Source organism: Amblyraja radiata, chromosome 1 (assembly GCF_010909765.2).
Source record: "Amblyraja radiata isolate CabotCenter1 chromosome 1, sAmbRad1.1.pri, whole genome shotgun sequence".
Classification (NCBI taxonomy): domain Eukaryota; kingdom Metazoa; phylum Chordata; class Chondrichthyes; order Rajiformes; family Rajidae; genus Amblyraja; species Amblyraja radiata.
Window position 1 is genome coordinate 183,532,167 of NC_045956.1, and position 20,254 is coordinate 183,552,420.

Consider the following 20,254-nt stretch of genomic DNA (forward strand, 5'->3'; position numbering starts at 1 on the left):
GGCCCGAGCGTGTGTAGGGTAGTGTTGATGTGCGGAGATCGCTGGTCGGCGCGGACTCGGTGGGCCTGTTTCCGCGCTGTATCTCGAAACTAAACTAAATTTACCCTAACACCGCCATAATGACACCAATGGAATATGTGAAAGACCCAGTCACTAATGAATACTAAAAAGTTTATCATCTTGCAAAATGCTTTAAAAACCATGGGATAATGTGTGTGTGAAGTTGGATTTCCTGAAAATCATAGAACAATACAGCACAGGAACAGGCCCTACAGCCCAAAGTCTAATGCTCTAGGCAGAAAACTACCAGTTTGGATGTCTGAAGAAGGGTCTCGACCCGAAATGTCACCTATTCCTTCGCTTCATAGATGCTGCCTCACCCGCTGAGTTTCTCCAGCATTTTTGTCCACATTTGGATGTGGAAAGTAGGTTTCCATTGGTGGGAGAGGTCATAACCTCAGAATTAAAGGGCGTCTTTTAGAAAGGAGGCGAGGGGTAACTTCTTTAGTCAAAGGGTGGTTAATCTGTGGAACTCATTGCCACAGGGGCCAAAAGTCAGTGGATACTTTTAAGGCAGAGATAGACAAATGCTTGATTAGAATGGGTGTCAAGGGTTAGAGGAATGCAGGAAAATAGGTCTAGTTGGCAGAGATTGGCCATGATTGAATGGCGGAGTAGACTCGATGGGCCGAATGGCCTAACTCTGCTCCTCATAGAGCGGAGGGAGACCATCGAGAGAGAGGTGGATCGTTGACAGCATGATTGTGACCAGGTTAATAGTCATAGTCATAGAGTGATACAGTGTGGAAACAGGCCCGTGGGCCCAACTTGCCCACACCGGCCAACATGTCCCAGCTACACTAGTCCAACCTGCCTGCGCTTGGTCCATATCCCTTCCAACCTGTCCTATCTATGTACCTGTCTTACTGTTTCTTAAACGTTGGGAAAGTCCCAGCGTCAACTACCTCCTCTGGCAGCTTGTTCCATGCACCCGCCACCCTTTGTGTGAAGACATTACCCCTCAGATTCCTATTAAATCTTTTCCCCTTTACCTTGAACCTATGTCCCCTGGTCCTCGATTCCTCTACTCTGAGCAAGAGACTCTGTGCATCTACCCAATCTATTTTTCACACAGAGAGTGGTGAATCTCTGGAACTCTCTGCCACAGAAGGTAGTTGAGGCCAGTTCATTGGCTATATTTAAGAGGGAGTTAGATGTGGCCCTTGTGGCTAAAGGGATCAGGGGGTATGGAGAGAAGGCAGGTACAGGATACTGAGTTGGATGATCAGCCATGATCATATTGAATGGCGGTGCAGGCTCGAAGGGCCGAATGGCCTACTCCTGCACCTATTTTCTATTCCTCTCATGATTTGTTTTAGTTTTAGAGATACAGCGCGGAAATAGGCCCTCCGGCCCCGGGTCCGTGCCGACCAGCGATCCCCGCACATTAACACTATCCTACACCCACTAGGGACAATTTTTACATTTACCAAGCCAAATAACCTACAAACTTGCACGCCTTCAATGTACCCATGTACACATGACAAAAAGTATAATTGAATTCCTCACGGTCATCAGACCAATAGTCCTTCCATAAGCTAAGGGTGTAGTCCTGATCTTCCAACCTACCTCGTTGTGGACCTTGCACATTTTTCTTTCTGCACTTTGTCAGTAACTGCAACGCTGTAACACTGTATTCTGCAGTCTGGTATTTTTCACTGTGTTGGACTTGTGTGTGCGTTTCTTGTACTCGTATATAGTATGACTTGACAGGATAGCATGCAAAACAAAACGTTTTTACGTGTTTATGTGTTGTAAATAAACCAATATTTACATCGAATCCCACGCTCCGATGTTACTCAACCTTGTCCACTGCCTTTGGCATGACATCTTTGGGTGCAAGTAGTTCTAGAACCCATTCTTTGATGTCACTAATCTCAACTGTTACACAGTCCTCCAGTACAACATGGGACGGCACAGTGGCGCAGCGGTAGAGTTGCTGCCTTGCAGCGGCAGAGACCCGGGTTCGATTCCGACTACGGGTGCTGCCTGTACGGAGTTTGTACGTTCTCCCCGTGACCTTGTGAATCTGTGGAATTCTCTGCCCCAGAAGGCAGTGGAGGCCAATTCTCTGGATGCTTTCTAGGGAGAGTTAGATAGAGCTCTTGACATTAGGGCTTGTACACTCTGGAGTTTAGAAGGATGAGAGTACATCTCATTGAAACATATAAGATTGTTAAGGGCTTGGACACGCTAGAGGCAGGAAGCGTATTCCCGATGTTGGGGGAGTCCAGAACCAAGGGCCACAGTTTAAGAATAAGGAGTAAGCCATTTAGAATGGAGACGAGGAAACACTTTTTCTCACAGAGAGTGGTGAGTCTGTGGAATTCTCTGCCTCAGAGGGCGGTGGAGGCAGGTTCTCTGGATGCTTTCAAGAGAGAGCTAGATAGGGCTCTTAAAAATAGCGGAGTCAGGGGATATGGGGAGAAGGCAGGAATGGGGTACTGATTGGGAATGATCAGCCATGATCACATTGAATGGCGGTGCTGGCTTGAAAGGCCGAATGGCCTACTCCTGCACCTATTGTCTATTATTGTGCATTGACCGCGTGGGTTTTCTCCGGGTGCTCCAGCTTCCTCCCACATCCCAAAGGCATGTAGGTATGCACGTTAATAGTCTTGTGTAAATTGTCCCGTGTGTAGGGGAGAACTAGTGTATGGATGATGGCTGGACGGCACGGACTCGGGCCGAAGGGCCTGTTTCCGTGCTGTATCTCTAAATTAAACCATATTCTGGACTCTGGCATTTTTCTTTTATCACTTCGTGGTGGGGCTTGGCTGTTGTACTCATTTATTTTAGACTTCAAAGTTTAGAGGTACAGCGTGGAAACAGGCCCTTCGTCCCACCGAGTCTGCGCCGACCAGTGATCCCTGCACACTAAAGGGCCTGTCCCACTTTCATGACCTAATTCACAACTTTTTTTTACTTGTGGTCATTTTTCATCAGGCTAGAAGAACGCCCCAACCTACTTGATGCCACGAGTACCTACGACTAGCATCACAACCTACCTACGACCTCGTGACGACCATGCTGCGAGGATGAGTCAAGGGCAAACTCTGCAGAGGTCGCGAATTAGGTCGTGAAAGTGGGACAGGCCCTTAACACTATCCTATACACACAAGGGACAATTTATAACCATATAACAATTACAGCACGGAAACAGGTCATCTCGGCCCTTCTAGTCCGTGCCGAACACTTACTCTCACCTAGTCCAATCTACCTGCACTCAGAACATAACCCTCCATTCCTTTCCCGTCCATATACCTATCCAATTTATTTTTAAATGATAAAATCGAACCTGCCTCCACCACCTTCACTGGAAGCTCATTCCACACAGCTACCACTCTCTGAGTAAAGAGGTTCCCCCTCATGTTACCCCTAAACTTCTGTCCCTTAATTCTCAAATCATGTCCTCTTGTTTGAATCTTCCCTACTCTCAATTGAAAAAGCTTATCCACGTCAACTCTGTCTATCCCTATCATAATTTTAAAGACCTCTATCAAGTCCCCCCTTAACCTTCTGCGCTCCAAAGAATAAAGACCTATCTTGTTCAGCCTTTCTCTGTAACTTAGTTGCTGAAACCCAGGCAACATTCTTGTAAATCATCTCTATTCTGTTGACATCTTTCCTATAATTTGGCGACCAAAATTGTACACCATACTCCAGAATTGGCCTCACCAATGCCTTGTACAATTTTAACAATACATCCCAACTTCTATACTCAATGCTCTGATTTATAAAGGCCAGCACACCAAAAGCTTTCTTTACCAATTTTTACCGTAAATTTACAATTTACAGAAGCCAATTCAACTACAAACCTGCACATCTTTGGAGTATGGGAGAAAACCTACGAGGCAACCAACCGTACACTGGTTCAAACCAGTTTCTCTGGCGCTGGGCTACCCCGAGCATGCAAAATTTCACAATGTACCTTGGTACACATGACAATAATAAGCCAATAACGACAGATTAGGGGTCAGAAACAAGAGTCTTCAATGTCCAAATGATGCTGGTATTATTTATTCATGGTACGGGCACAGATAAACACCAAAGTCAATATCCCCCCTCCCCCCACCGTCTCGTATGGGTCTTACCCCTTTGGGGGCCACATGAACGCACATCATTTCATTAAAACCCACTCTTATCTTCAGTACAACTATCCCAATGGATGAGTAACTTAGAGCTTCAAATAAACTTTTTTATTTAAAAAAAGGAAATAAATAAGCAAACAAACCAAACGGCGTGTGTTTCTGGCTCCTTCCATTGAATGTGGAGAGGTCCTTGTTCCCAGTCCGCCCCTCTCCACTGGGATGACGCCATGGATAATGGTGGCCATCTTGGATCACCATTTGGGGTGGGAGTGGTTGGTTCCCAGGGGGTTTGTCTCCGACAGGCTGGTCGACGTTCGCTGCTGGATGGACGCCAAGGGGCTCGGAGGATGGGGGGGGGGCGGATGGCGTCTCGCCCCATTGCTCCGTCTCACACCACTGAAGCACGGAGAAGGGGGCCATCCTCAAGGTTACCTCGCAGCTCCGCGGTGGCGTTTAGTTTCAGTTCCGGTCAGCGTGTGGAGGTGCACGGGGGCCCCGCAGTTGCAGGAGGAAGGCGGAATGGAAGGGGAGCCGTCCCCTTCTCCGTCACCAAACGACGGCTTTCCATTGAAGCTGGAGAGTTCCTTGTTGTCGGTCCGCCCCGCTCGACTGGGATAGCGCCATGGATAATGGCGGCCATCTTGCATGGCCATTTAGGGGTGGGAGTAGTTGGTTGGTCAACGTTGGCTGCTGGATGGATGCCAAGGGGGGGGGGGGGGCAGACTCAGTGCATCCAGGAGGATGGGAGGGGAGTCCACGCCGTCTTGGCCCATTGTCCTGACACGTCATCGGAGCACGGGAAAGGAGGCCATCCCAAGGCCACGTCGCAACTACGCGATGGCTTTTGGTTTCAGATCCAGCCAGTGTGTGGAGGTACACGTGGACCACGCGGTGGCTGGAGGAAGTCAGAGGGGAAGGGCAGGGGGCGGCCCAGTCCAGCCCTGGTTGTAACAACACGGCAAGCTTTATCCGCCAGGCGGCTCATCGTCCCCGCTTCTCCCTCACGCTGTATTGCAGGACCATTGGCGTGGGCTGTAAGGATGAAGCAGGTCACGAAAGTGTTAGACAATAGACAATAGGTGCAGGAGCAGGCCATTCGGCCCTTCGAGCCAGCACCACCATTCAATGTGATCATGGCTGATCACCCCCAATCAGTACCCCGTTCCTGCATCTCCCCATATCATATAACCATATAACAATTACAGCACGGAAACAGGCCATCTCGGCCCTTCTAGTCTGTGCTGAACACGTATTCTCCCCTAGTCCCATCTACCTGCACTCAGACCATAACCCTCCATTCCTTTTTTGTCCATATAACTATTCAATTTATTTTTAAATGATAAAATCGAACCTGCCTCCACCACCTTCACTGGAAGCTCATTCCACACAGCTACCACTCTCTGAGTAAAGAAATGCTCTCTCTTGAAAGCATCCAGAGAACCGGCCTCCACTGCCCTCTGAGGCAGAGAATTCCACAGACTCACCACTCTCTGTGAGAAAAAGTGTTTCCTTGTCTCCGTTCTAAATGGCTTACTCCTTATTCTTAAACTGTGGCCCCTGGTTCTGGACTCCCCCAACATCGGGAACATGTTTCCTGCCTCTAGCGTGTCCAAGCCCTTAGTAATCTTATATGTTTCAATGAGATGCCCTCTCATCCTTCTGAACTCCAGAGTGTACAAGCCCAGCTGCTCCATTCTCTCAGCACACAAGAAGCATGGTGGCAGTGGTAGTTGCTGCCTCACAACCCCAGAGACCCGGGTGTTGTCTGTACGGAGTTTGTACGTTCTCCCCGTGACCTGCGTGGGTTTTCTCCGGGTGCTCCGGTTTCCAATCGGCCACCATTCAAATACTCTTGTATTGTTCATGCACTCTTGGAGAATTCATGTCAGAGAGGGATATGGGCCAAACGCAGGCAGGTGGAACTACTGTAGATGGGACATGTTGGGCGGTGTGGGCAAGTTGGTCTGAAGGGTTTGTTTCCACATTGTATCACTCTATGAACCATCAGGCTCTTTAACACTATGCAGCACCAACGAAACCGAGGAGCACCTTCATCAATCTGATCATCAATCTATTATCTGAATGGTGGCCGATTAGGAAAAGGGGAGATGCAACGAGACCTGGGTGCCATGGTACACCAGTCATTGAAAGTAGGCATGCAGGTGCAGCAGGCAGTGAACAAAGCGAATGGTATGTTAGCATTCATAGCAAAAGGATTTGAGTATAGGATCAGGGAGATTCTACTGCAGTTGTACAGGGTCTTGGTGAGACCACACCTGGAGTATTGCGTACAGTTTTGGTCTCCTAATCTGAGGAAATACATTCTTGCCATAGAGGGAGTACAGAGAAGGTTCACCAGACCGATTCCTGGGATGTCAGGACTTTCATATGAAGAAAGACTGGTTAGACTCGGCTAGTACTCGCTAGAATTTAGAAGATTGAGGGCGGATCTTATAGAAACTTACAACAATCTTAAGGGGTTGGACAGGCTAGATGCAGGAAGATTGTTCCCGATGTTGGGGAAGTCCAGAACAAGGGGTCACAGTTTAAGGATAAGGGGGGAAATCTTTTAGGACCGAGATGAGAAAAACATTTTTCACACAGAGTGGTGAATCTGTGGAATTCTCTGCCACAGAAGTTAGTTGAGGTCAGTTCATTGGCTATATTTAAGAGGGAGTTAGATGTGGCCCTTGTGGCTAAAGTGATCAGGGGGCATGAAGAGAAGGCAGGTACAGGATACTGAGTTGGATGATCAGCCATGATCATATTGAATGGCGGTGCAGGCTCGAAGGGCCGAATGGCCTACTCCTGCACCTATTGTCTATGTTTCTATCAACAGACTGGTTCCACCAAGATGCTGCACAGAACGCCACAGGAGATCCTTCTGCCCTGTGGCTATCAAACTGTACAACTCCTCCCCCTTCTGTCGTGGGGTAGACTGACTCCCCTCCGCCTTCCCACCACCTCTTCCGCCCGCCCCCACCCCCCTCCAAATCTTTGCACATGCCCAATCATGGACTTTCCACGCATCACCTTAATGTAATGTTTCATATATCGTGTTGCATCTTAAGACTGTCGGCAGACCAATTTCCCTCCTGTTCTATCCTGTATCGTATCATATCGTAACCGCTTTGGCTTGTCTTTCGATGCACTTTGGATTCCCCCCCCGCACTAAGAACATGTTCTAGGAGCAGATTTAGGCCATTCGGCCCATCACGTCTACTCCGCCATTCAATCACGGCTGATCCATCCTTCCCTCTCAACCATATTCTCCTGCCTTTGCCCCATAACCCGACACCCGTACTATTCTTGAATGGCTTGATAGTAATCGTGTATTGTCTTTCTGCTGGCGGGTTAGCACGCCACAAAGGCTTTTCACTGTACCTTGGTACACGTGGCAATAAACTAAACTGAACTTAGGTCAGAGTCATACAGATGGCCCTTCAATCTCCGCCTCAAAGATATCCATTGAGTCGGCCTCCACAGCCGTCTGTGGAAATGAATTCCACAAATTCACAACCCCCTTCACAAATTCCTCCTCATCCCCTTCCTAAAGGTATGTTGTTTTATTTTGAGGCTGTGGCCTCTGGTCCTAGACTCTCTCACCAGTGGAATCTTGGATCATCAGCCATGATCATATCGAATGGCGGTGCAGGTTTGAAGGGCCGAATGGCCTACTCCTGCACCTATTTTCTATGTTTCTATGTCTAACTTCTTCTCCACATCAACTCTATCCAAGCCTTTCACCATTCAGTGAGTTTCAATGAGGTCCCCCCCCCCCCCCCCTTTCATCCTTCTAAACTCCAGCCAGTACTGGCCCAGTGCTGTCAAAGGCTCATCATACATTAACCCAATCATTGAGTTTAGTTTAGTTTAGAAATACAGCGTGGAAATAGGCATTTCATCCCACTGAGTCCACGCAGACTAGCGATCTCATAGAACATAGAAACATAGAAAATAGGTGCAGGAGGAGGCCATTCGGCCCTTCGAGCCAGCACCACCATTCATTGTGATCATGGCTGATCGTCCCCTATAAATAACCCGTGCCTGCCTTCTCCCCATATCCCTTGACTCCACTAGCCCCTAGAGCTCCATCTAACTCTCTCTTAAATCCATCCAGTGACTTGGCCTCCACTGCCCTCTGTGGCAGGGAATTCCATAAATTCACAACTCTCTGGGTGAAAAGGTTTTTTCTCACCTCAGTCTTAAATGACCTCCCCTTTATTCTAAGACTGTGGCCCCTGGTTCTGGACTCGCACAACATTGGGAACATTTTCCCTGCATCTAGCTTGTCCAGTCCTTTTATAATTTTATATGTTTCTATAAGATCCCCCTCATCCTTCTAACCTCCAGTGAATACAAGCCTAGTCTTTTCAATCTTTCCTCATATGACAGACCCGCCATCTCCACATACTAACACTATCCTACACACACTAGCTACAATGTACACCTATACCAAGCAAATGAATCTACTAACCTGTACGTGTTTGGAGTTTGGGGGGAAACTGAAGATCTCAGAAAGCCAACGCAGGTCACGGGGAGAACGTACAAATTTCCAACAGACAGCACCCATGGTCAGGATCGAACCCAGGACCCTGACGCTGTGAGGCAGCAACGCTCTACCGATGCTCCACTGTGCCGCACATTCCTGGGATTATTCTCGTGTTATAAGGATTACAATTATTTATTTATTGAATTTGTGATTATTATATTTATCTGTGTATTGAGTTTACAGGCCTTTTAAACTGCTGCAAGTCAGAAGTTCATTGTTACGTTGTCAGTCCATATGACAATTAAACACTATCGACTGTTTTGGTCCCCTAATTTGAGGAAGGACATTCTTGCTATTGAGGGAGTGCAGCGTAGGTTTACAAGGTTAATTCCCGGGATGGCGGGACTGTCGTATGCTGAGAGAAGTTTACCAGGTTAATTCCCGGGATGGCGGGACTGTCATATGCTGAGAGAATGGAGCAGCTGGGCTTGTACACTCTGGAGTTTAGAAGGATGAGAGGATATCTTATTGAAACATATAAGATTATTAAGGGTTTGGACACGCTAGAGGCAGGAAACCTGTTCCCGATGTTGGGGGAGTCCGGAGTCCAGAACCAGGGGCCACAGTTTAAGAATAAGGGGTAAGGCATTTAGAACGGACACTTTTCACACAGAGAGTTGTGAGTCTGTGGAATTATCTGCCTCAGAGGGCGGTGGAGGCCGGTTCTCTGGATACTTTCAAGAGAGAGCTAGATAGGGAGTGGAGTCAGGGGATATGGGGAGAAGGCAGGAACGGGGTACTGATTGGGGATGATCAGCCATGATCACATTGAATAGTGGTGCTGGCTCAAAGGGCCGAATGGCCTACTCCTGCACCTATTGTCTATTGACTCAGAACAGATTTGGTGCCTGCCTCTAGCCTCTCCCCTCCCGCAAGATATCAACCAGAGAGGCTGCATCTTTACAGTCGTACTTGGATCCCCGCCTAAGCACTGTGCAGAAAAAGCAACTTTGAAAGCCATTCATCAATGTCACTACCTAGTCTTTGGAAAATGTGCTGCTCTAAAAGCATAGCTAACTGTTAGAGAGCGTGACGGCGCAGACTTCAATCACTCGTCTCATGCCCTGGAACAAACACACTCTGTCCACCTCCTCCAAACCTCAGCCAGCCTCGCCAACCTTCCTTTGTCATAGAGAGGCACAGAGTGATACAGTGTGGAAACAGGCCCTTTCGGCCCAACTTGCCCACACTGGCCACCACACCACTGGTCCCATCCACACTAGTCCCACCTGCCTGCGCTTGGTCCATATCCCTCCAAACATGTCCTATCCATGTACCTGTCTAACTGCTTCTTAAATGTTGCGATAGTCCCAGCCTCAACTACCTCCTCTGGCAGCTTGTTCCATGCACCTACCACCCTTTGTGTGAAAAGGTTACCCCTCGGATTCCGAGGGGCCACCGTTTAAGAGTAAGGAGTAAGCCATTTAGAATGGAGACGAGGAAACACTTTTTTCTCACAGAGAGTTGTGAGTCTGTGTAATTATCTGCCTCAGAGGACGGTGGAGGCAGGTTCTCTGGATGCTTTCAAGAGAGAGCTAGATAGGGCTCTTAAAAATAGCGGAGTCAGGGAACTGAGTTGGATGATCAGCCATGATCACATTGAATGGCGGTGCTGGCTCGAAGGGCCAAATGGCCTACTCCTGCACCTATTGTCTATTGTCTATAAATCCTTTCCCCTTCACCTTAAACCTTTGTCCTCTGGTCCTCGATTCCCCTACTCTGGGGAAGAGACTCTGTGCGTGTACCCGATCTATTCCTCTCATGATTTTGTACACCTCTCGTCATAAGACATAAGGTCACCCCTCGTCCTAGCCTTCCAGACCCCTCCCTGTAGCTCAGACCCTCTAGTCCTGGCAACATCCTTGTAAACCTTCTCAGCCCAAACCCAATCACAATGGGCCTGATCCCTGAAATACAGTGGACTGCACCATAAAAGCAGGGCGGGAATGGAACAAGCTGTTAAACTCGAGTCTTTGCCTCGGTTAAGTTCATTTTTGTCCAAATATTAAATGGGCAGGTCGGTAACGCAGCGGTAGAGTTGTTGCCTTACAGCGCTTACAGAGGGTTCGATGCTGGCTATGGCTGCTTGTCTGTACAGAGTTTGTATGTTCTCTCTGTGTCCGTGTGGGTTTTCACCAGGTTTCTTCCCAAAGATGTATAGGTTTGTAGATTAATTGGCTTGGTATTAAATCAAAAAGTAAAAATGATCCCTTATGTAGGATAGTGTTAATATGCAGGGATCGCTGGTCGGCGCGGGCTCAGTGGGCCGAAATGTCCGTTTCCGTGCTGTATCTAATTTGAGGAAGGACATTCTTGCTATTGAGGGAGTGCAGCGTAGGTTTACAAGGTTAATTCCCGGGATGGCGGGACTGTCATATGCTGAGAGAATGGAGCAGCTGGGCTTGTATACTCTGGAGTTTAGAAGGATGAGAGGATATCTCACTGAAACATATAAGATTGTTAAGGGCTTAGACACGCTAGAGGCAGGAAACATGTTCCCGATGTTGGGGGAGTCCAGAACCAGGGGCCACAGTTTAAGAATAAGGAGTAAGTCATTTAGAACGGAGACAAGGAAACACTTTTTCTCACAGAGAGTGGTGAATCTGTGGAAATCTCTGCCTGAGAGGGCGGTGGAGGCAGGTTCTCTGGATGCTTTCAAGAGAGAGCTAGATAGGGCTCTTAAAAATAGATATGGGAAGAAAGCAGGAATGGGGTACTGATTGGGGATGATCAGCCATGATCACATTGAATGTCTGTGCTGGCTCGAAGGGCCGAATGGCCTACTCCTGCACCTATTGTCTATTATCTCTAAATGAAACTAAGTTCACAAGTTGCATCTTTGCAGTACTTTCCTCTGGCTTGAGGTCCATATGATATAGCAGAATTAGGCCATTCGGCCCATCGAGTCTACTCCACCATTCAATCATGGCGGATGTCTTTCTCTCAATTCCATTCTCTTACCTTCTCCCCATAACCCCCGACACCATTACTGATTAAGAATCTGCCTTAAAAATACCCTATGTCAGCCTCCACAGCCGCCTGTGACAAAGAAATCAACAGATTCACCACCCTCTGGCTAAAGAAATTCCTCCTTGTCTCCTTTCCAATAGTGCGTCCTTTTATTCTGAGTGAAGTCAGGTTGTAGTCTAAAACACAACCCCACAATACCCCTTGACAGACACAAAATGCTGGAGCAACTCAGCGGGACAGGCACCATCTCTGGGGAGAAGGAATGGGTGTCGTTTCGGGACGAGACCCTTCTTCAGACTAGAGTCAGAAAAGAAGAGTCTCGACCCGAAACGTCGCCCGTTCCTTCTCTCCAGAGATGCGGCCTGTCCCGCTGAGTTGCTCCAGCATTTTGTTTCTATCTCATTTTAAATCAGCATCTGCAGTTCCTTCCTCCACAACAGCCTGATGGAAACCGGAGCATCCGGAGAAAACCCACGCAGCCACGGGGGAGAACGTGCAGACTTCGAACAGACAGCACTCGTAGTCAGAATTGCACCCCGGGGGGGTCTTTGGCGCTGTGAGAGGCAGGAGCTCTGCCGCTGCACCACCGTGCTGCCCCTCTATTTATTAACAGGTTTGCTTACTGCGGTAAATGTCTCATAGACATAGAAAATAGGTGCAGGAGGAGGTCATTCGGCCCTTTGAGCCAGCACCGCCATTCAATGTGATCATGGCTGATCGTCCCCTATCAATAACCCGTGCCTGCCTTCTCCCCATATCCCTTGACTCCACTAGCCCCTAGAGCTCTATCTAACTCTCTCTTAAATCCATCCAGTGACTTGGCCTCCACTGCCCTCTGTGGCAGGGAATTCCATAAATCCACAACTCTCTGGGTGAAAAAGTTTTTTCTCACCTCAGTCTTAAATGACCTCCCCTTTATTCTAAGACCGTGGGCCCTGGTTCTGGACTCGCCCAACATTCCTCTCAGGTTCTCAGCCAGCCCCTCCATCCAAAGTGTCCCATCATGCAGCCGCAACTTACCTTGCCATACCATTTCGAGAGCCAGAGCTGCTTCATGGTCATGTGTTCTGGCAGAGGCTCATTGTCAAACAGAATTTGCACCTGCATGAAGAAAGGTGAACGGTGACAAAGAAGGGGGGTGAGGCACTGTGAACATAGAAACATAGAAAATAGGTGCAGGAGTAGGCCATTCGGCCCTTCGAGCCTGCACCGCCATTCAATATGATCATGGCTGATCATCCAACTCAGTATCCTGTACCTGCCTTCTCTCCATACCCCCTGATCCCTTTAGCCACAAGGGCCACATCTAACTCTGTTTTAAATATAGCCAATGAACTGGCCTCAACTACCTTCTGTGGCAGAGATTACACAGATTCACCACTCTCTGTGAGAAAAATGTTTTTCTCATCTCAGTCCTAAAAGATTTCCCCCTGATCCTTAAACTGTGACCCCTTGTTCTGGACTTCCCCAACATCGGGAACAATCTTCCTGCATCTAGCCTGTCCAACCCCTTAAGAATTTTGTAAGTTTCAATAAGATTCCTCCTCAATCTTCTAAATTCTAGCGAGTACAAGCCGAGTCTATCCAGTCTTTCTTCATATGAAAGCCCTGACATCCCAGAAATCAGTCTGGTGAACCTTCTCTGTACTCCCTCTATGGCAAGCATGTCTTTCCTCAGATTAGGAGACCAAAACTGTACGCAATACTCCAGGTGTGGTCTCACCAAGACCCTGTACAACTGCAGTAGAACCTCCCTGCTCCTATACTCAAATCCTTTTGCTATGAATGCTAACATACCATTCGCTTTCTTCACTGCCTGCTGCACCTGCATGCCTACTTTCAATGACTGGTGTACCATGACACCCAGGTCTCATTGCATCTCCCCTTTTCCTAATCGGCCACCATTCTGATAATAGTCTACTTTCTTTTTCATAGGGACCTGGCTTGGTGGAGGGGGGGGTGGTTGTGGTGAGGGAGGCGCTGAGAACAAATAGGGACCCAGTGTGTGGTGAAGGGGGGGGGGGGGGGAGGGTCGTGAAGGAAGAAGGGACCGTCAGGACTATATTGGATTTTGTTTAAGAAGGAACTGTAGATGCTTGAAAATCGAAGGACGCCAAAAGTGCTGGAGAAACTCAGCGGGTGCAGCAGCATCTATGGAGCGAAGGAAATAGGCAACGTTTCGGCCCGAAACGTTGCCTATTTCCTTTGAAACTATGCCTATTTCCTTTGAAACGTTGCCTATTTCCTTCGCTCCATAGATGCTGCTGCACCCGCTGAGTTTTTCCAGCACTTTAGGACTATATTTTTGGATACTTTCTGCAACGTTTTCTGCGGCCTATGCGTGGCGACTCTTTGCATAGTTGTCTTGTACCCAAAACAAAGAATCTCACTGTACCAAAGTACACGTGACGATAACAAATCCATCAAACTATTTACATGAGGTTCGTTGAGCTCTGTCCTGCGCCCGACACGCCGATGCAGTCACAAAGAAAGCCCATCAACGCCTCTGGGGATTTTTTAGACTGCAGAGGTACAACTTTAAACACTCTCGACTGTTAACAAATTCGGGGCTTGCCTCGACTTTCTCCGCCTACCTGCTGCTGATCCAACACGTTTATTCGGTGGCACAGGACCCTCCTCAAGTGTCGGATCTCCGCTCGGACTGAACACCGCACGTACTTTTGCTGCAATGGTTGGAAAAAAATAAAGGTTTATGACGCAAAATGCATGACGGGGATCGAGTTGTGACTTGGACACTGCACACGCATGTACACACTTCTTCTGCTCACTGCGTGTGCATCTGCTAGCAGACACAAACAAGGCACGCCAGGGCTTTAGAAACATAGAAAATTGGTGCAGGAGGAGGCCATTCGGCCCTTCGAACCAGCACTGCCATTCATTGTGATCATGGCTGATCGTCCCCTATCAATAACCCGTGCCTGCCTTCTCCCCATATCCCTTGACTCCACTAGCCCCTAGACCTCTATCTAACTCTCTTAAATCCATCCAGTGACTTGGCCTCCACTGCCCTCTGTGGCAGGGAATTCCACAAATTCACAACTCTCTGGGTGAAAAAGTGTTTTTCTCACCTCAGTCTTAAATGACCTCCCCTTTATTCTAAGACTGTGGCCCCTGGTTCTGGACTCGCCCAACATTGGGAACATTTTTCCTGCATCTAGCTTGTCCAGTCCTTTTATAATTTTATATGTTTCTATAAGATTCCCCCTCATCCTTTCTAAACTCCAGTGAATACAAGCCTAGTCTTTTCAATCTTTCCTCATATGACAGTCCCGCCATCCCAGGGATCAATCTCGTGAACCTACGCTGCACTGCCTCAATCACAAGAATGTCCTTCCTCAAATTAGGAGACCAAAACTGTACACAATACTCCAGATGTGGTCTCACCAGAGCCCTATACAACTGCAGAAGAACCTCTTTACTCCTATACTGAAATCCTCTTGTTATGAAGGCCAACATTCCATTAGCTTTCTTCACTGCCTGCTGTACCTGCACGCCAACTTTCAGTGACCGGTGTACAAGGACGCCCAGGTCTCGCTGCACCTCCCCCTTACCTAACCTAACCCCATTGAGATAATAATCTGCCCCCTTGTTTTTGCCGCCAAAGTGGATAACCTCACATTTATGTGTACTGAGCTGTTGCCACCGACGAGATCCCAGGTTCCAGGGAAGGAACGGCGCACAAAATGGGCTCAATATCCATTGGGAGAGGAGAATGTCACGCAAACCAACCTCCCCCTTCCCTCGACTCCATCTACACCCTCACAGAGCCGCGTGTACCTACGAGCGAGCGGCCATTACCGTAAATCTCGAGTTCGAATCAGGGCAAACTCGGGAGAACTCTTGGAATGAACTCGTACAGTGGGACAGGGCTATTAGGGATAAGCCATTTAGAACGGAGATGAGGAAAAACTTTTTCACACAGAGAGTTGTAAGTCTGTGGAATTCTCCGCCTCAGAGGCCGGTTCTCTGGATGCTTTCAAGAGAGAGCTGGATAGGGCTCTTAAAGATAGCGGAGTCAGGGGATATGGGGAGAAGGCAGGAACGGGGTACTGATTATGGATGATCAGCCATGATCACATTGAATGGCGGTGCTGGCTCGAAGGGCCAAATGGCCTCCTCCTGCACCTGTTGTCTATTTATGTATAGTATTATCTGATCTGTTTGGATAGCATGCAAAGATGAAGCTTTTCACTGCACCTCGGTCGGCGCACAGGCAGCAATAACATAACCCAAACCTAATTTGAATTCTACTCCACGCAGCAGCTCCAAGATTATTCACTGCACGCACGTGCTCAGCGGATGCAAGGGGGAGGGGAGGAGGGGAAGGAGCGGGGCACTCAGTCTGCCTCCTGACAACAGTGGGAATAATTGAATTTTACTTCAGTGATCTGAGAACACAGGACATGGGAAAAAAAAAAAATCAATAGACCCCCATCTGCTGCAGTGTAGCGATGTGAAATGATTCGTGACCCCTGAGCCTTCACATTAACTGCAAGCTTTGTATCTGCTTCATGTTAAATATGTTTTGGATTTACTGTTAGTCTGGCTATTGGAACAGACACACACACACTGAAACAGCTCCTGCATCTGGAAGCGGTGTCAGGGGAGCGCTGACTGCGCTGACGAAATGTTTCCTGAACAGAGAACCAAGTCGTGGAATCACAGAGTGATACAGTGTGGAAGCAGGCCCCTTCGGCCCAACTTGCCCACACTGGCCAACTGCACTAGCCCCCACCTGCCTGCTCTTGGTCCATATCCCTCCAAACCTGTCCTATCCATGTACTTGTCTAAGTGCTCCTTAAGTGTTGGGATAGTCCCCGCCTCAACTAGTTTAGTTTAGTTTATTGTACAGAGAAGGTTCACCAGACTGATTCCTGGGATGTCAGGACTTTCATATGAAGAAAGACTGGATAGACTCGGCTTGTACTCGCTAGAATTTAGAAGATTGAGGGGGGATCTTATAGAAACTTACAAAATTCTTAAGGGGTTGGACAGGCTAGATGCAGGAAGATTGTTCCCGTTGTTGGGGAAGTCCAGAACAAGGGGTCACAGTTTAAGGATAAAGGGGAAATCTTTTAGGACTGAGATGAGAAAAACATTTTTTACACAGAGTGGCGAATCTCTGGAATTCTCTGCCACAGAATGCAGTTGAGGCCAGTTCATTGGCTATATATAAGAGGGAGTTAGATGTGGCCCTTGTGGCTAAAGGGATCAGGGGATATGGAGAGAAAGCAGGTACAGGATACTGAGTTGGATGATCAGCCATAATCATATTGAATGGCGGTGCAGGCTCTAAGGGCCGAATGGCCTACTCCTGCACCTATTTTCTATGTTTCTATATCACATGTACCGAGGTACAGTGAAAAGCTTTTTGTTGCGTGCTAACCAGTCAGCGGAAAGACTATAGGTTTAAGGCGAAGGGGAAAAGATTTAATAGGAATCTGAGGGCTAACATTTTCACATAATGGGATGGCAGGAAAGATTGAAAAGATTAGGCTTGCATTCACTGGAGTTCAGAAGGATGAGGAGGGAATCTTATAGAAACATACAAAGTTATAAAAGGACTGGACAAGCTAGATGCAGGAAAAATGTTCCCAATGTTGGGTAAGTCCAGAACCAAAGGCCACAGTCTTAGAATAAAGGGGAGGTCATTTAAGACTGAGGTGAGAAAAAACTTTTTCACCCAGAGAGTTGTGAATTTGTGGAATTCCCAGCCACAGAGGGCAGTGGAGGCCAAGTCACTGGATGGATTTAAGAGAGAGTTAGATAGAGCTCTAGGGGCTAGTGGAGTCAAGGGATATGGGGAGAAGGCAGGCACGGGTTATTGATAGGGGACGATCAGCCATGATCACAATGAATGGCAGTGCTGGTTCGAAGGGCCGAATGGCCTCCTCTTGCACCTATTTTCTATGTTTTTATGTCTAATTTTCTATCCATGTACCCGTCTAAGTGCTTCTTAAGTGTTGGGATAGTCCTCGCCTCAACTAGTTTAGTTTAGTTTATTGTCACATGTACCGAGGTACAGTGAAAAGCTTTTTGTTGCGTACTAACCAGTCAGCAGAAAGACTATAGGTTTAAGGTGAAGGGAAAAAGATTTAATAGGAATCTGAGGGCTAACTTTTTCACACAATGGGTGGTGGGTGTATGGAACGAGCTGCCAGAGGAGATAGTTGAGGCTGGGACTATCCCAACATTTAAGAAACATTTAGACAGGGACATGGATAGGGCAGGTTTGGAGGGACATGGGCCAAACGCGGGCAGGTGGGACGAGTATAGCTGGGACATGTTGGTCGGTGTGGGCAAGTTGTGTCGAAAAGCCTGTTTCCACACTGTATCACTCTGTGACTGTGACTTCGTACAGCCAGCGCCCGTAGTCAGGATGGAACCCGCTGCGCCACGGTGTTCTATTCGCATTGCCTCTTGCCTTTATGTTTAACTTGATTGATTATACTGAAGATAAACACAAAATACTGAAGTAACTCAGCGGGTCAGGCAGCGTTTCTGGGCAAAAGGAACAGGTGACGTTTCGGATCGGAACGCGTCTGAAGAAGTGATGTAATACTGAGGCTCTATAAGGCGCTGGTCAGGCCGCATTTGAAACATTGTGGGCCATTTTAGGCACCATATATATCTGAGGAAGGATGTGCTGGCTCTGGAGAGGGTCCAGAGGATGTTTACAAGAATGATCCCAGGAATGAGTGAGTTAACCTATGATGAGCGTTTGACGGCACTGGGCCTGTACTCGCTGGAGTTTAGGAAGAGTGAGGGGGGACCTCATTGAAACTTACAGAATAGTGAAAGGCCCGGATAGAGTGGATGCGGAGAGGATGTTTCCACTAGTGGGAGAGTCTAGGACTAGAGGTCATAGCCGCAGAATTAGAGGACTTTATTTTAGGCAGGATAATTTTTTTTAGTCAGAGGGTGGTGAATCTGTGGAATTCTTTGCCGCACAAGGCTGTGGAGGCCAGGTCAGTGGATATTTTTAAGGCAGAGATAGATTCTTGATTAGTAAAGGTGCCAGAGGTTATTGGAAGAAGGCAGGAGAATGCGGTTAGGAGGGAGAAATAGATCAGCCATGATTGAACGGCGGAGTAGACGATGGGCTGAATGGTCTAACTCTACTCCTATTGGGCCTGTCCCACTCGAACGATTTTTTTAGGCCACTACAGGCGACTAGGCTGTCGCCACATGGTCACCGGGGTGTTGCCTGTATGGTCGTGAGTCGTCTCCTCAGTCGCCCAAAGAGTCGTAGCGTCTTTCTGGTCGCCGCTGGATTTTCAAAATGTTGAAACATTTTCGGAGACAGTCGTCGACAGTGGGTTTGATGCCAATGAGCGTAGCTTGACTTCTCCTGATGTAGGTGCTGTCGTAGGTTGTCGCCAGGTTGACGTAGGTTGTCGCCGGTGCTGATTTCCGTTTTTTTGTTGTTGTTAAAGTAATGATTCTATTTCAAATTTTATGTCGAAGGGGGGGGGTCCAGTCGCTGGTTTTTCGGTGACCCGCTACAACTATGACAGTCGCCGGCAGTCGTCTAAAAATAGCCCAAGTGGGACAGGCCCGTATCATTTATGACCTTATCATCCGAAACGTCATAGAAACATAGAAAATAGGTGCAGGAGTAGGCCATTCGGCCCTTCGAGCATGCACCGCCATTCAATATGATCATGGCTGATCATCCAACTCAGTATCCTGTACCTGCCTTCTCTCCATACCCCCTGATCCCTTTAGCCACAAGGGCCATATCTAACTCCCTCTTAAATATCGCCAATGAACTGGCCTCAACTACCTTCTGTGGCAGAGAGTTCCAGAGATTCACCACTCTCTGTGTGAGAAATGTTTTTCTCATCTCGGTCCTAAAAGATTTCCCCTCTATCCTTAAGCTGTGACCCCATGTCCTGGACTTCCCCAACATCGGGAACAATCTTCCTGCATCTAGCCTGTCCAACCCCTTTTGTAAGTTTCTATAAGATCCCCCCTCAATCTCCTAAATTCTAGCGAGTACAAGCCGAGTCTATCCAGTCTTTCTTCATATGAAAGTCCTGACATCCCAGGAATCAGTCTGTTGAACCTTCTCTGCACTCACTCTATGGCAATAATGTATTTCCTCAGATTAGGAGACCAAAACTGTATGCAATACTCCAGGTGTGGTCTCACCAAGACCCTGTACAACTGCAGTAGAACCTCCCTGCTCCTATACTCAAATCCTTTTGCTATGAATGCTAACATACCATTCGCTTTCTTCACTGCCTGCTGCACCTGCATGCCTACTTTCAATGGCTGGTGTACCATGACACCCAGGTCTCGTTGCATCTCCCCTTTTCCTAATCGGCCACCATTTAGATAATAGTCTGCTTTCCTGTTTTTGCCACCAAAGTGGATAGCCTCACATTTATCCACATTATACTGCATCTGCCATGCATTTGCCCACTCACCCAGCCTATCCAAGTCACCTTGCAGCCTCCTAGCATCCTCCTCACAGCTAACACTGCCCCCCAGCTTCGTGTCATCCGCAAACTTGGAGATGTTGCATTCAATTCTCTCGTCCAAATCATTAATATAT

The 20,254-nt window shown here is 47.9% G+C and overlaps 1 protein-coding gene across 3 annotated transcripts in view; it reads right to left on the reverse strand.

Moving 5' to 3' along the window:
* Positions 1 to 4,063: 4,063 nt before the first annotated feature.
* pcgf1 (polycomb group ring finger 1) overlaps positions 4,064 to 20,254 on the reverse strand; it is a 71,326-nt gene continuing 55,135 nt past the window's right edge. For all 3 annotated transcript variants that reach the window (XM_033035868.1, XM_033035860.1, XM_033035852.1), the window contains 3 exons: positions 14,268 to 14,357; positions 12,694 to 12,774; positions 4,064 to 5,183 (listed from right to left, as the gene is read on the reverse strand). In XM_033035868.1, coding sequence (XP_032891759.1) covers positions 5,133 to 5,183; positions 12,694 to 12,774; positions 14,268 to 14,357 — 222 coding nt within the window. In that variant the 3' untranslated portion in view covers positions 4,064 to 5,132. The remainder of the gene's footprint in view (positions 5,184 to 12,693; positions 12,775 to 14,267; positions 14,358 to 20,254) is intronic.